The 16,478-nt window shown below is 38.9% G+C and overlaps 1 protein-coding gene across 1 annotated transcript; it reads left to right on the top strand.

The window, feature by feature from the left end:
- Positions 1–267: 267 nt before the first annotated feature.
- Positions 268–8,005, top strand: SETD9 (SET domain containing 9). The gene is made up of 6 exons (XM_052659042.1): positions 268–387; positions 2,114–2,481; positions 4,228–4,351; positions 5,409–5,524; positions 6,225–6,330; positions 7,880–8,005. Exons 1-6 carry the CDS (start codon positions 290–292, stop codon positions 7,965–7,967), a joined length of 900 nt encoding a protein of 299 aa, XP_052515002.1. The 5' UTR covers positions 268–289; the 3' UTR covers positions 7,968–8,005.
- The last annotated feature ends 8,473 nt before the right edge of the window (positions 8,006–16,478 follow it).

Genomic DNA, 16,478 nt, shown 5'->3' with positions numbered 1-16,478 from the left:
AAGATGACTGAGTTAGTCTCGTGTGTGAAAATACACGAGCGAATGGAGAAAGGAAAAAGAAATAAGCGCCCCTCCTACAGCTCTACGAACCTCTGTTTCAGCGAGCTGGCATCAATAAAGCGGAGGCACGGAGGAGCCAAGGGGTACCAGGACAGCCAAGCCGAGCGAAAAGGGCTGAGACCACGAAGGGGCGGGACTGCGCGGCCTCCGCTCCTCCTCGGTCGGGGCGGGCCCGAGACCGCCACCCACCTCTCCCGCGCCGTCCTCGTCCAGGCGCCACGGTACAGCCATGCCGGGCCGCCTGATGCGGGGCCTCTGGCAGCGATGGCGCCGTTACAGGTACCGCTTCGTACCCTGGATCGCGCTGAACCTAAGCCACAACCCGAGGTGAGAGGGCGAGGCGGCTCGACGCAGGCCGTTTTCCTACCTCCCAGCGCCGCCATCGCGGCCGGCAAGGACTTACGCTAGCGGACCGATGTGGGCGGAGCCCTAGGCGAGTGGAACTTCAAGCAGGCGGAGCCTAAGACGGCCTCCGGGCCTGAGGCGGGCGGGACCTGAGTGGGCGGGGCTCGAAGTGGGCAAGGCCCCCGGTGGGCGAGGCGGAGGCTGGCTGAGTCAGGCCGGCTGGGGGCCCGAAGACCGCACGGGGCTTTTAGGTGGGCGGGGCCTAAGGCGTGTTTCCCATCGTTCCCGGCGCTGCGAGGTCTTCAGGCCTTGTTGCCCGCGGGCGTTGGCTAGAGTTTTAAGTCTAACTGTCTGCAGAGGTTGGGTGCTTGTGTTTGGGCAAAAAATAGGAACTTTTGAAAAAGGGAAATAACTTGCACGGCGTGAAGGTGCGTGGCCTTCTTTCTATCAAGGCAAAGTTAGGAGCTTGAAGTGCCTTAGAAAAGCCAAACAGTGGTTTATTTTTACAGCTCTGTAGTTTGTACGGAGAAAACAACGCATCTCGGCTGTGAGGGTAACAGCTTGGAGTAGTTGATGTATAACGAGCAAAAAGCCACTAAAAGCAAGTCGGAGTATTGGTTTTAGAATACGGATTCAGCGCCTAAAGAAGGCGATCTAGCTGAGTAGATGGCCGTAGGATCAGTGTTAATACTGGCTTTACTAAATTGCCTTCTTGGAAGAAGTTAACGTGATGCTCACTTAAATAGGCAAACTAGCTCCGTTGAAGGCTGGTGAATAGCCAAAGAGCTCTCCCAGTTTCGTACTACAGAAACGTAAATTCAGATGCATCATTACTACCATCAAACTGAGGTGGAAATTGGTTCCTTGTAAGTAAAACAAGAAGTAAAATAATACTTAAAAAGTGATCATTAAAGTACTCCTGAGAGAGACTGACGACATATATAATGTTAAATGTGTCTTTGAAGCTGCTGCTGCTGCTAGCTAAGTCGCTTCAGTCGTGTCCGACTCTGTGCGACCCCATAGACGGCAGCCCACTAGGCTCCCCCGTCCCTGGGATTCTCCAGGCAAGAATACTGGAGTGGGTTGCCATTTTCTTCTCCAATGCATGACAGTAAAAAGTGAAGTCGCTCAGTCGTGTCCGACTCTTAGCGACCCTATGGACCGCAGCCCACCAGGCTCCTCCATCCATGGGATTTTCCAGGCAAGAGTACTGGAGTGGGCTGCCATTGCAGCAGCAGCAGAGCGAGACTGACGACATATATGTTAAATGTGTCTTTGAAGCTACACGCATGTAAAAAGGGCCACTGCAGTTTGAGGACATAATGGCTTTAGGTGTACTGGGAACCAGCCTGTTTTCTGCTTCTTGTTCTGCCGTTTACCAGCTTTAAGACGTTGGGCAAGTTTCCTTAACATCTCTTAAGCTTGAGTTTCCTTGTCTCCAAAAATGGGATAATGAAAGTAAGGACCCAATAGAATTTGGTATGGAATGGGCCTTTTATAAGTATTAGCTGTTGTTGACCTGTGTAAGTATTGTTGGGAGTCAGGTAACTAGAACTGAACCCCCAAAATTCTTTTCCAAACTTCTTAGTTTTATGCCCTTCAAACACATGAGAATTATCTTCATAAAGACCAGTAACCCTGAGGACATCAAGACAGTCTGGCTTTTATCAGTTGAATGGTAGTGAATAGAAACTTTTCCCATTTTCAGGACCCTCCGATATGTTCCAGAAGAATCCAGAGACAAAGTTATCTCAGATGAAGATGTCCTAGGAACATTACTGAAAGTTTTCCAGGCTCTATTCGTAAATGATTTCAGTAAACAATCAGATATCTTGACTGTGCTTCCAGAACCTGTTAAATCAAAATATCAAGACCTACTGTCAGTTCAGCATCCAAGGGTAAAACAGCTTGAATACAGACATCAGCAGCAAAATACCTTTACACCAGAAGAAATTCTTTATAAGACATTGGGTTTCAGTGTTGCCCGAGCACCTAGCTCATTGATTTCTGCTGGAAAAGGTGTCTTCGTTACTAAAGGATTGGTACGGAAAGGCGCGGTTGTATCTATGTATCCCGGTAATGACATAATTAGTACTTGACCAAGAGTTTCTTATATACAGATAAACATAAGTTCAACAAAATACCTAACCCTATAAGCCTTAGAGTAAAGGGTTGTATTGGAAACTGATTTCCACAGATTTTTTTTTAATTGGCAGATAATTGCTTTACAGTGTTCTCTTGGTTTCTGCCATACAACAACCTGAATCACCCATAGGTATACATATGTACCCTCCCTCTTGAGCCTCCCTCCCACCACCCCCAACCCACCCCTCTAGGTTGTCACAGAGTACCATGTTGAGCTCCCTGTGTTATACAGCAACTTTCCACTAGCTATCTATTTTACATATGGTAATATATATGTTTCAATGCTATTCTCTAAGTTTGTCCCACCTTCTCCCTCCCCTGCCATATCCACAAATCCATTCTCTATGTCTGCATCTGTATTCCTTCCGTACAAATACGATTTCCATGGACTTTTAAATCTTGAGTTGGAAATTAACTGTTTGTAAATTATCTCATGTATTAGAAAGTATCCAGGAGCATTTTGGGATAAATGCATTTTTTTTTAAGGAAATTTTTCTAATCAACATTTAAATTTAGGTGAGTATAGTATGGCCTACTTTGATAAGACTGATTACTTAGAAATTACTAGAGAATAAGTCAGTTTGGGTTAGATAATAATTAAAGGTAAAAAACTATGTGGATTAAAACATAAAGATTAAATTTAAATTTATAAATCACTGAATAAAGATCTTCCTGCCATTTCTAAACTTGAAAAGTAAAGCAGTTTCTTTGCAAAAGATCATTAACTGGAATGCTCAGTAGAATATATTATTTGTTAAAACTATTATTTGGTGCAGTAGAAAGTATGTGTGAATGTTTGTCAGACAGACCTGTTTTTTAAGAAGTCATTCTACTATCTTCTAATTCTATGTCCCTAAATAGGAGCATCTCAGTTTCCTCCTTCACAACTATCCTAACTCCATAAAGACTAAACAGAACAAGCCAGGAACAAATAAATAATAAAATAAATTTAATAAATAGATTAACAGGGCTTCCCTGGTGGCTCAGACGGTAAAGTGCCTGTCTGCAATGCAGGAGACCCAGGTTCAATTCCTGGGTTGGGAAGATCCCCTGGAAAAGAAAATGGCAGCCCACTCAAGTACACGTGCCTGAAAAATCCCATGGCTGGAGGAGCCTGGTAGGCTACCGTCCATGGCGTGGCAAAGAGTCAGACAAGACTGAGCAACTTGACTTTCAATATGCCTGCAGCATAGGAAGCACCCTGTAAATATTTTCTCCTTTCCTCCATTGCAAATGAAAGGAAAAACAACCTGAATGCCAGCCTCATCTATTCCCATTTATATCTACACTAATTGATTAATAACAAAATATATTTCTTAAAAGTCTCTTTAATAGATGTCAAATAGAAATCTACTTTAAAAAATAAAAGCAAAAACACAACTTTGAAACTGCGCCTAAAATGTGGTGTTCACATTTTTGTTAACCGAAATAGTCATATTTTATTTGACAGTGTGGACAAGTTGGTTCTGTGTTCCTTCTGCTATTGGGCACTTTTTAACGAGGGAAGTAGCCAAAGAGAATGTGATAGTCTAGATTGGAGAATGGAAACATTAGAAAAAGGTAGAGAAATTAAAGCAAATTCTTCCATGTTATGTTTATGTTCCAGAGAAAGGTCTTTTATCATGATGGTTATGATTTTTATAGGTTGCTATAATATGTGTTTGTCTTATATATTAGGTACAGTATATCAGAAGTACGAGCCAATCTTTTTCCAGTCCATTGGAAATCCATTTATTTTTAGATGCCTAGATGGAGTACTCATTGATGGAAATGACAAAGGAATATCAAAAGTCGTATATAGGTAAGTTGGTGCCATGTTCAAATTTAATTGTAGGAGACAGAACCATACCACAATGACTCTGACCACTGGCATTTGTACTTTAAATAAAAATCTATTTAGCAAGCCAGAACAAGACATGGAGGAAACTTAAAGGCATGTTACTAAGTGAAAGAAGCCAATTTGGAAAAGGCTGCATAATATATAAAGTCCAACTATATGACATTCTAGAAAATGCAAAACTATGGAGACTGTAGAATGATTGGCATGTGCTAAAGTCTGGGGAGGTGAGGAGAGGTCAAAAGGTGGAGCATGGAGAATTTTTCAGGCAGTGAAAATATTCCATGATACCCTAAGGATGGATACCTCTCATTATACATGTATCCAAACCCATAAAATGTACACCAAGAGTGAGCTGTAAGGCAAACTATAGACTCTGGGGTGATTATGATGTGTCAGTGTAGGTTCATCAGTTGTAGCAAACATACCACTCTGGTTGGGGATGGTGAAAACTGGGGAGGCTGTGCATGTATGGGAATGGAGGTACCTAAGAAACATCTGTACCTTTTCCTCAGTTTTGCTGTGAACCTTAAACTCTTCTGAAAAAATCAATTTAGAAAATTGACCCTCCCAAAAAAATCTTTTAATTGCCCAATTGATTAGATAAGTTTTTTAAACACAGACTTTAAGAACGAGCTTATGGTTGCTGGGGGGTGGGGGAGGGTAAGAATGGGGGGAAGGGATAATTAAGGAGTTTGGGATGGATAGGTACACACTGCTGTATTTAAAATGGATAGCCAGCACTGTATAGCACATGAAACTTTGCTCAATGTTATGTGGCAGCCTGGATGGGAGGGGAGTCTGGGGGAGAATGGGTACATGTATACGGATGATTGAGTCCCTACTCTGCTCACATGAAACTATGACAACATTGTTTGTTTATCAGCTATACCATAATACAAAATTTAAAAGTTTAAAACAACAAAAAACAGTTTTTAAGAAAAATTTCACTGAGGGTTGGTTAATTGAATTTTAAGGTACAGAGGAACAGTTTCTTAGCTAATGCTTTCACCTGTTTCAGATCTTGCAATGGGAGGGATCAACTTGGCCCTTTAAAAATGAGTGATAGTACATGGCTAACATCAGAAATTCATAATCCATTGGCTATAGGACAGTATGTGAACAATTGTTCAAATGGTAAGTTGGCACCCTGGGGCTGTAAGATAAAAATACAGCAGTGGTAATGTTCCTCCTTTGCCATATGACTGAGTGCCAGAGGCAGTTAAGTTTAATATCTCAGCTATTGAAAGCCCTGAAGTAAATTTTATAATGGGTGATATCAACCAGAGAATTTGGGGAGATAATGATATACGTTAATTGGAATTTTTTAACTGTTTTTATTCTGATTTTGCAATAAATAAGGCAATTGATAACTGCCCTTTTGATCACTATTCTTTTAGTTATTTTTTACTAGTTAACTTAGAGATTATTTTGTCAGTTCCTCAACATAGCCTTATAGATTAATCACTACACTGGTTCTGTTACTAAGTTTGTGAGTTACCAATCTTCTCTAGGGCTTTATTTTCCTATAAGCTTGATCATCTGACTACATTTAACACAGACTTTGGTGTTAGACGTGAACTTGAAGCCTGACTCTTCTATGTAACCTTTATTCTCTCTGAGCCTCTGTTTCCTAATCTTCAAAAAGTAAATAATAAAACATGCAAATATATATATATATATAAAATCTTGCAGTGCCTGGAACATAATAGTGATTATTAATTTGAGCATTTTCTGATAATTTAGAAAACTATACATCAAGTGCCATAATTCAGTACTGTTTTCCATGACCTGATAAAATGGTTCTGTTTCTAAAAAGTTTTCTACTTGTTCTTAGACAGAGCAGCTAATGTCTGTTATCAGGAATTTGATGTGCCTGCAGCTTTCCCTATAGAACTGAAGCAGTATCTTCCAAACATTGCCTACAGCTATGACAAACAAAGGTTAGTTCTTCTAGAAGAGTTTTTCCTATCTTCTGTCTTATGCTGTACCTTAAAATATATATATATTTTCTAAGAAAAAACTAGAGAGTTTGGGGTTTTTTTTAGTGAAAAAATATAACTTAGATTTTTATGTTCATCATAAATGTGTTAATGTAGGTTATTTACCATTTACAGTCATTACAAAATATTGGTTACATTCCCCATGTTGTAACTGCATCCTTGTAGCCTGTCTTATACCCAGAAGTTTGTACCTCTTACTCTCCTACCCTTGTATTTCCCCTCCCACCCACTGGTAAGCACTAGTCTGTTCTCTGTATCTGTGAGTCTGCTTTTTTGTTGTTATATTCATTAGTATGGTGTATTTTTTAGATTCCACATAGAAGTGATAAGAATAAATATTTATTTATGGCTGCACTGCATCTTCTTTGCTGCACACAGGCTTTCTCTAGTTGCAGGGAGCAGGGTCTGCTCTCCAGCTGCAGTGCACAGGCTTCTCATCGCAGTGGTTTTTCTCGCTGCAGAGCATCGGCTCTAGGCACACAGGCTTCAGTAGCTGTGGCACGTGGGCTTAGAAGCTGCGGCTCATGACTCTAGAGCTCCGGCTCAGTAGTTGAGGTGCATGGGCTTAGTTGTCCTGCAGCATGTGGGATCTTCCCGGATCAGGTATCGAACCCGTCCCCTGGCTTGGCAGGTGGATTCTTCACCAGAGCCACTAGGGAAGCCCAAGAATGTGTATTTTTAATGTAACATTTATTTTTTGTGCATTAAGTGGAAAGTCTACTGAGAATACTCAAGTAACAATTTTTAAATATAAGTAATTGTATATTTAAGTTTTTTTTTCAATTAACAATACTGTAGGAAGACATTACCTTCATATCATTTCACTTAGCTGCCAGTTGCTAGCAAACTTTATTTTATACAGGTCCTATTAAATTGTCCTTTGAAAATGAATGATATTTAAAACTTAGACAATTCCCTGTACTTAAAACTTGATAACTTTTGTGTCTCTATATGTTTGTGTGTGTGTTTTAACAATGAAGTTTTTTTAACCTGATATTCTGGGCATAATGTTATGACTGTTCAGCAAGTACAGGAAAAGTTAGAAGAGTAGGAACATTGAAGGTATGCGTATGTCTTATTGTGTCCATGAAAGGTATTTTTTTAAATTCCAGTAAATGTTAAGTAGCATTTCCAGCTTTGCAGAATACAAAGATACAAATTAATTTTTTTTGAAGTGTTGAACTATAATATCATTTTAAAATGCTTTTTATGATACCAGTTTTGAACTGGAACATAGAAACATTTTCAAAGAAGTAGTCAGTTGTATAAACATTTATTTTGTGGACTTTTTAAATGATGCAGAATAAATATACTCTAAAATGCCTCCATCAGTGATGAAAGCTATTTCCTTATAGAAATAAAATACATAAATTAAGATGATAGGAATCTGAATAAAATTATCAATAAAATCCATCTTGATGGTATTAAAAATATGAGCTTGTATCTGTTAACACTCCTAACTTTTGCCTATGTTTCTTTTTGTTTTCAGTCCACTACGATGTGTCATTCTTGTTGCACTCAGGGACATTGAACAAGGAGAAGAGCTTTTTTCAAACTACTATACAATTGTCAGCTAATTCTATGAAATTATGTTTACTACTCAGTTATTGAGTTAATTCTAAATGTTTTTTGTAAGTTCCACTTGCGGAACAAATGTTTTGATACCTAATTGGAGTGGGAATTTTATTTTTATTGATATTAGTATTTTAATTCATCATAAAACCTATTTGCTTCGTTACAATCTCAAATTTGTAATGCAATTCCAGTTTAATTTGGTTTTCACCTAAGTATACAGTAGCTTACTAAATTAAAAGCCACCATCTGAACTTGTAATTTTAACTATTCTTTTGATTATCTTTAGTAGTTTATCAAATTTTAGTCAAGTCATCAGCAGTTCTTACACTGTTGATGTGTACTAACATCCACAAAAACTTAATTTTTTTCAGAATAAACCAAGACCAAAAATATTTGTTGTGTTGTCATGAGTTAATTTGGAGAAGGCAATGGCAACCCACTCCAGTACTCTTGCCTGGAAAATCCCATGGGTGGAGGAGCCTGGTAGGCTGCAGTCCATGGGGTCGCCAAGAGTCTTACACGACTGAATGAGTCGGACACTTTCACTTTTCACTTTCATGCATTGGAGAAGGAAATGGCAACCCACTCCAGTGTTCTTGCCTGGAGAATTCCAGGGACGGGGGAGCCTGGTGGGCTGCCGTCTATGGGGTCACACAGAGTCGGACACGACTGAAGTGACTTAGCAGCAGCAGCATGAGTTAATTGGGGTTTGTGTGTAATTTCAAGATTGTTTTAGCTGGTTAAGGGGGCAATGGGGAGTCATTATACTATTTTCTCTATTTGAACATTTACACACACATGCACACCTACAAAGCTTAAGAGACTGTTTTGGCATGGAAATATAGTTAAAAGATGGTGGTGGGAGGAATGCCTGTTCCCCATTTCTCATGTTTAGTGGGCTTCCATTAGTAATTCTGCCTCTCTCTCTCCACCTTTTGGAGGAAGAATGGTTCTCTGAGATTGTTTTTAGAGAACTAGACACCATGGCCCCAACCCCACTGGTTCCTTCTCTGTGGAGTCTCCCAGTAGTCTGTTCTGGGTGGTTCTCAGCCCTGGGTGGGGAGTAGCCTGTAGTCAGCCCAGCCAAGGAAAGCAGTGAGTCTAGTTCAGAGGTGGAGTATCAAGTGAGCTGGCCTGGCATCAGCTCTGAAGCCACATTCTCCAGTTCTACTAGTAGGAGTTACTTTGATCTCCATCGACCCGACTCCTGCATCCAACCCTCAGCTCCATACTTGGATAGGGTGGGTGTTATTTATGGGCCTCTCCATGGCACCTGTACAACCAGATTCTGACCCTCTTTACTGCTACACCAACAGCTCTTCTCACTTGTTTATTGTAATTTCAGTAGCCTCCTGATTGCTTTCCATGTTTCCATTCCTGCCCCATTTTCAGAATAGATAGCCAAGAGTGATTCTTTTAAGCACAAATCAGATCCTGCTGGCATCTGCTCAGAACTCTGATTACTCCTACTTTAGAATAAATGCCAAGTCCTTCACTACCTCTGATCTCACATCCTGCTCTCTCCACACAGCCTCAGCTGTCTCCTTGCCACTCCTGAGACTGCGCGGTGCACTCCCACCTCAGGGTTTTTGTACTAGTTCTGCCTCCAGAAACCTCCCCACAAATAGCCATATAGCTCATTCCATCACCTTGCCTAACTAAGCTACTGAAATTTACAATCCTCAACCACCAATCCCTAATACTCCCCATTCATTTCTTTTATGTAGCATTTATGATGTATATGCACCTAAGTCCATGGGAGCATCTTTTTCTCAGCCTCATTTGTCTTTTATTTGTGCCACCAGGGGAACTCACTTTGTTAAAAAGCCAAGGGCTTCCCTGGTGGCTCGGTAAAGAATCCACCTGCCAGTACAACAGACGCGGGTTCAATCCCTGATCCCACATGCCTCAGAGCAGCTAAGCCTGTGCAACACACAGGCTATCGGACCCGTGCTCCAGAGCCCAGGAGCCTCAGCTACTGAAGCCTGAGCACCCTAGAGCCTGTGCTCCACACAAGAAGCCACTGCAATGAAAAGCCCAAGAACAGCAACCAGAGTAGCCCCCACTTGCCGCAACCAGAGAAAAGCCCCCGTGCAGCAACAAAGACCCAGTACAGCCAAAAATAAAAGTATACATTCTATATATATATATAAGCCAAGCTAGTTGATCAAGAAGATCCTATTGTCCAGAACTTTATGTTAAATACAGAAATGAAACTCCCGTGGTAGTGTTCGGTAGACTGATGTATTTAGGAGTGAAGTGTCAGACTTTTTAAAAACAATTCATTAAAAAATGCATATAACGTAGAGTACAAATATGGTACAACATTAATTGTTCAATCAGGATTGTTCTTTATACTCTTATTTTAACTTTTGTCTTAAAAGTTTTACTATCTTAAGTTGGGGGTAAAGTTACCATCAGCTTAAGTGTAATACAGTAGGAACAAACATCAAATTCATCAAACATTTACTGAATGCCTACTATGTAAAGGGTCCTAGAAGATTCAAATAAAACAGTTCCTGCTGATAAAATGCTCACAATGGGAGAATAAAGCTTGCCCAGTATGATGACTTGGTCTGGACTAGAGGGATGAAGTTATTTTTTAAAAAGAAAACACTGCTATTTTTTAATCATTTTTTCCTTACTGGAATAACTTTTCAAGATTTATAAATGACTTATTTCATTTCTGACATGTTTATGAAATGCTTTTATTAATTCTACACCAGGAAACAACTTCATGGCAGTATTAGCTTTACTTGTGTAAAAACAATCTCATCAAAATCTAGGTATACTATGAAGCATGTCTCTCACTGAAGTGAATGCCAGCTATAGTATATTAAGCCTGGAAAAATGTGAGCATTTCTGATCTAGGACTAGGACTTCAGTGACCCTGTTCAGTTTTGTTCAGAGAACCCAGCCAGCCACAGAAAAGAGAATATGGACTAGAGACTTACCTGGGTCGGAAATCTTAAACAGTGCTATACGCCAAGACTATTTTAAATTAAAAATGGAAGCGTGTATAACAAACTACCCAATTTGCAGATACCATGCAACCTTTGAAAAAGGAAGAGAAGCAGCATGCTGGAAAAGCAAACCATGGATAGATGGAATGGGTTAAGGTCTACAAGTGTCTAGATTACTCTGCCCTCACTAGGCTCTCTTCCCTCCCCTAAAAGCCTAAAGGGCTGTGCTCCCGTATGGCACTCGGCTGCACACTTCACTGTATTTAGCCAAGAATCACTGGCGTTTCTCCCCACTTTGAAGGCACTTCTGTGTATGTGTCCACCAGGGAGGCGTGCTCATCAAGGCTGTTTGGTGTCTGTGAATGAAGAAATGTGATTTTAGATGAGCAACTGAAGCAAAGATGTCCTCTTGTCCTTGTACAAAATCTGGACATTACGTGCCATCTGATCACTGCATATTAAGAACTAGACAGGAAAAGCTCTGGTCAGAACAAGTGAAATACGGGACCAAACTTGTGAAATTAGGCCAAAGTGAGATATTTACCTTGGGAAGATGAAGAGTTGGGGAAGTTATTTCTGGAGTCTACCAAACAGGAGACAGGGATCAAGACCATCCCCAAGAAAAAGAAATGCAAAAAAGCAAAATGGCTGGCTGAGAAGGCCTTACAAAACTGTGAAAAGAAAAGCAAAACGCAAAGGAGAAAAGGAAAGATATACCCATTTGAATGCAGAGTTCCAAAAAGCAAGGCGAGATAAGAAAGCCTTCCTCAATGATCAGTGCAAAGACATAGAGGAAAACAATAGAATGGGAAGGACTGGAGATCTCTTCAAGAAAATGAGAGATACCAAGGGAACATTTCATGCAAAGATGTGCTTGATAAAGGACAGAAATGATATGGACCTAACAGAAGCAGGAGATATTAAGAAGAGGTGGCAAGAATACACAGAAATTGTAAAAAAAAGATCTTCACAACCCAGATAATCACAATGGTGTGATCACTCACCTAGAGCCAGACATCCTGGAATGTGAAGTCAAGTCGGCCTTAGAAAGCATCACTACGAACAAAGCTAGTGGAGGTGATGGAATTCCAGTGAAGCTATTTCAAATCCTGAAAGATGATGCTGTGAAAGTGCTGCACTCAATATGCCAGCACATTTGGAAAATTCAGCAGTGGCCACAGGACTGGAAAAGGTCAGTTTTCATTCCAATCCCAAAGAAAGGCAATGCCAAAGAATGCTCAATCTACTGCACAATTGCACTCATCTCACACGCTAGAAAAGTAATGCTCAAAATTCTCCAAGCCAGGCTTCAACTATATGTGATCTGTGAACTTCCTGATGTTCAAGCTGGTTTTAGAAAAAGCAGAGGAACCAGAGATCAAATTTCCAACATCTGCTGGATCATGGAAAAAGCAAGAGTTCCAGAAAAACATCTACTTCTGCTTTATTGACTATGCCAAACCCTTTGACTGTGTGGATCACATAAACTGTGGAAAATTCTTGAAGAGATGGGAATACCAGACCACCTGACCTGCCTCTTGAGAAATCCGTATGCAGGTCAGGAAGCAAGTTAGAACTGGACATGGAACAACAGACTGGTTCCAAATAAAAAAAGGAGTACGTCAAGGCTGTATATTGTCACCCTGCTTATTTAATTTATATGCAGAGTACATCATGCGAAATGCTGGACTGGATGAAGCACACGCTGTAATCAAGACTGCCAGGAAAAATACCAATAACCTGAGATATGCAGATGACACCACCCTTATGGCAGAAAGTGAATAGGAACTAAAAAGCCTTGATGAAAGTGAAAAAGGAGAGTGAAAAAGTTGGCTTAAAGCTCAACATTCAGAAAACGAATATCATGGCATCCAGTCCCATCACTTCATGGGAAATAGATGGGGAAACAGTGCATGCAAAGAGTCACAGACTTTATTTTCTTGGGGTCCAAAATCACTGCAGATGGTGACTGCTGCCATGAAATTAAAAGATGCTGGCTCCTTGGAAGAAAAGTTATGACCAACCCAGACAGCATATTAAAAAGCAGAAACATTACTTTGCCTACAAAGGTCCGTCTAGTCAAGGCTATGGTTTTCCCAGTAGTCATGTATGGATGTGAGAGTTGGGACTATAAAGAAAGCTGAGTGCACAACTGATGCTTCTGAACTGTGGTGTTGGAGAAGACTCAAGAGTGTCTTGGACTGCAAGGAGATCTAACCAGTCCATCCTAAAGGAAATCAGTCCTGAATAGTCATTGGAAGGACTGATGTTGAAGCTGAAACTCCAATATTTTGGCCACCTGATGCAAAAAGCTGACTCATTTGAAAAGACCCTGATGCTGGGAAAGATTGAAGACAGGGAGAAGGGGATGACAGAGGATGAGATGACTGGATGGCATCACCGAGCTCGAGTCCATGGGGACGCAAAGAGTCAGAGTGAGTGACTGAACTGAACTGAACCGAACCAAACTGTAAACATTATAAGGAAGACTAGTTTACTATAAATATACTATGAAATAATAACATCTAATCAAATTTCAGGTTTCCCTAAATGACAACAGTTACTGAGAACAGTGTATGAAACGTAACAGACATTCAATAAGTATTTCCTGAATGAAACTGAAAGTACATATAATCCTCACTTTGGAATAGCTAGAATTTTATTGTACTGATAGATGGACATTTATTTTAGAGGATTTAAGGAAAACTATTTTACCTATCAATTGTATTTACCTATCAAATATCTTATTTACTACATCTAAAACCTACTTAACAGTGGTTAAATATCTGCCCATGTGTTACAGCTTAAGAGTCATTGGATAAAAATCTATTTGTGGCAAATACTCACACGAACCAAGAAAAAAAAAGATTTCCAGATTTTTATTTCTGGAACTGTACACCAGGTATTAAAGTACAACAAATACAAAATAATGCTCAAAAAAATCAGTGTTTATGTACAAATATTAAAATCAATGCAACAATAGCAACTTCCTCTTGAACATCTGATACTAAAACTTGTTCTGATTGTCACTAATCAATCTCATACTCACGGCGTACTTATTTCAAACCGGGACAACTGGAATCACTGGTCATCTAAGAGGAGTTTTAATATCTACCATATTTAACAATAAAACTAACAGTTTCCTCCTTTCAGTGAAAAAATTAAGAACTTTTTAAAAAACATAGTACTGTCAATATTTTTATAAATTATTTCAATTTCCATTTGTAGACAATGTGCTTTGAAACTCTGGGCAAACAATCTCCTTGGTGGTCAGGTTTATTCATTAGTTTACATTCAAAGTTGAAATATTTACTAGAGACTTTGGTTAAATTAAATAGTTTCACTATGCTCTATTGGATTTGATGTTCTCAAATATTATGACCCTCAATTGTAAAAATTAAAAAGGAAACAATTGCACAGTTCTTTGACCTAATTGTACAGACTTTAGTATTGTTTAAACAGTATTCTACATCCTTCAAGTAAATTCAGCAGTTGACCATAACAAGAGGAAAACTAAACACTGAAAAAGCTAGCATGAAAAAGTGGAGTACAACTAACAAAAGTAAAGTATTGCTATAATCACAGCACCAGTTTCACTTCTAAATGAATCCGCTGTCCTCTTCAAACCCCCTGTACATAAAAAGACACATCAGCCAACACTGCAACTGCTCACCGTGGATTTTTGGTTTGTTCATATGAAAATAATATGGCAAAGAAAAAAAGAATTTATCACAGTTTGTTATAAGAATTGTGCTTAACACTTAATAATAAAGGCATTATTGTTTCTTCATAAGACTGCAGATCAGTTATTTTCACGCTCTCAAACGCAATTCTTCTAAGAAACAGTAACAAATTCTCTGTTAAGATGCTTAAACGGAGAGGAAAAAAAACCCAGTAAATCCAGATTTAAAAGGAAATTCAATAAATAGTTATTTTACATGAATAAAGTCATAGTGGTACAATTTATGAATGTCACATCAAGCATGCACAAAAATGGTATTATACATGGAGGAAGCAGTCAGAAAATATTGAATTAGATCTAAAAAGATATGAAGAATTTACATATATATACAAAAATCTTGCAAATTATTGCCTCATTTTAACAAGGAATTAAAAGTAAACGTTACCAGCTAGTTAGCACTCTCTAAGAGGCTAAAATCAGATTGGTGTTTAAAAATCTATTAAACTAGCTGGAATTTATTTTTCTCTCATATCATTTCTGGATTTTGGTCAAAAATCTTTATTTAAATAACTAAAGTGTCCATTCAACTTGCTGATAATCAAAACTTTAGATAAGAAACACTGTTTCCATCTTATATCAAGATCCCAGCAATGCATAGATAAACTGAATATATTACTGCATCAGCTACTGAGAATGGGCATGTTCATTTAAGTGCAACTGGTATTAGCATTCAGTCATCTTTGTGTAAATTATTTTATACAGACCAGCCACTGTAAACCCAGAGTAAAAATTAAAGTTATAACAATGGAAGATTATGGCCAGTATCTTACTAAATTATAGATGTATTCATTTTTAACAAAAGAAATTAGGTTCAAAGTTTAGCACACCACCACAGCAATATGAAGCTGACAACTTGGATAAAAATATCTGAAAGCAACAAAAAGCCCAGGCTACCCATTATTTACTGTGTGCATACAGGAATGCTGACTTTAGATGTATAAATTAGAGACTGACTTTAAGTTATTAATTTAACTACTTTCGTCCACTGTGCTAAACTAACTTTTTTAGTAAATGTGCTAATGCGTAAACACTTCAAAGCAATCTTCATTAAAATGCTGCAAAGAAAAACAAGAATACAAATCATCCAAAACTAAGGATGTCATTGCAGTTCACAGTTTGTATAATAAATACCCTCCCTTTCCATCACTAAGGTCACTACATTCTATCTATTCATCAGCACAACCTTGAAGCGACTTATACTTAAAAATATCAGCAATTATGCCAAATATTTAAGTTTTGGCAAAGCAAAACAACTAGTAGAAATTGAAAATTTTAATTAAGACGGTGCAAAAAAAAGGAAAATTCTGTGTTTTAACTGAACTATAAAAGCAAAGCTTATCACATCCTAACACTGCATTACATATTGCGTGAATTCACCTTATAACTTAAAGATGCATGTCTACAGAGCAAAAATGGCCAGTTTATGACAATGGTTTCTCATTCACAACGTTTAGAATAAAAATAAAAGTGAGTTTTGAGACGCATCTGAACGTCAATCACTTTTTAGAACTTAAAAGTGGTAACGTACCATTGTATTTCAGATAGAAACTCACATTTTTTCTTCCCAACGGGTCCAAGCTAAACAGAAAAGTTTAAATATACTTCAAGGTTCTACTGCATTATGTGCAGGATCTGGAAATCCCACCTAAATATTAACATTTGAACTGCAGCACTACTAAACAATTGAAAAAGTGTCCCAAAATGTAAACCAGTCTAAGTGGCAACATCCTCGGCTTTGTAGACTGTGCCCTGCAAGTCAACTGCCTCAGGAAAAACTAAGTTGTCAATGACCAGTATGATTTTTATGA

This window comes from Budorcas taxicolor, chromosome 20 (genome assembly GCF_023091745.1).
Source record: "Budorcas taxicolor isolate Tak-1 chromosome 20, Takin1.1, whole genome shotgun sequence".
Classification (NCBI taxonomy): domain Eukaryota; kingdom Metazoa; phylum Chordata; class Mammalia; order Artiodactyla; family Bovidae; genus Budorcas; species Budorcas taxicolor.
Note: the sequence above shows the minus strand (reverse complement) of the source record. Positions and strands in the feature narration are given on the sequence as shown.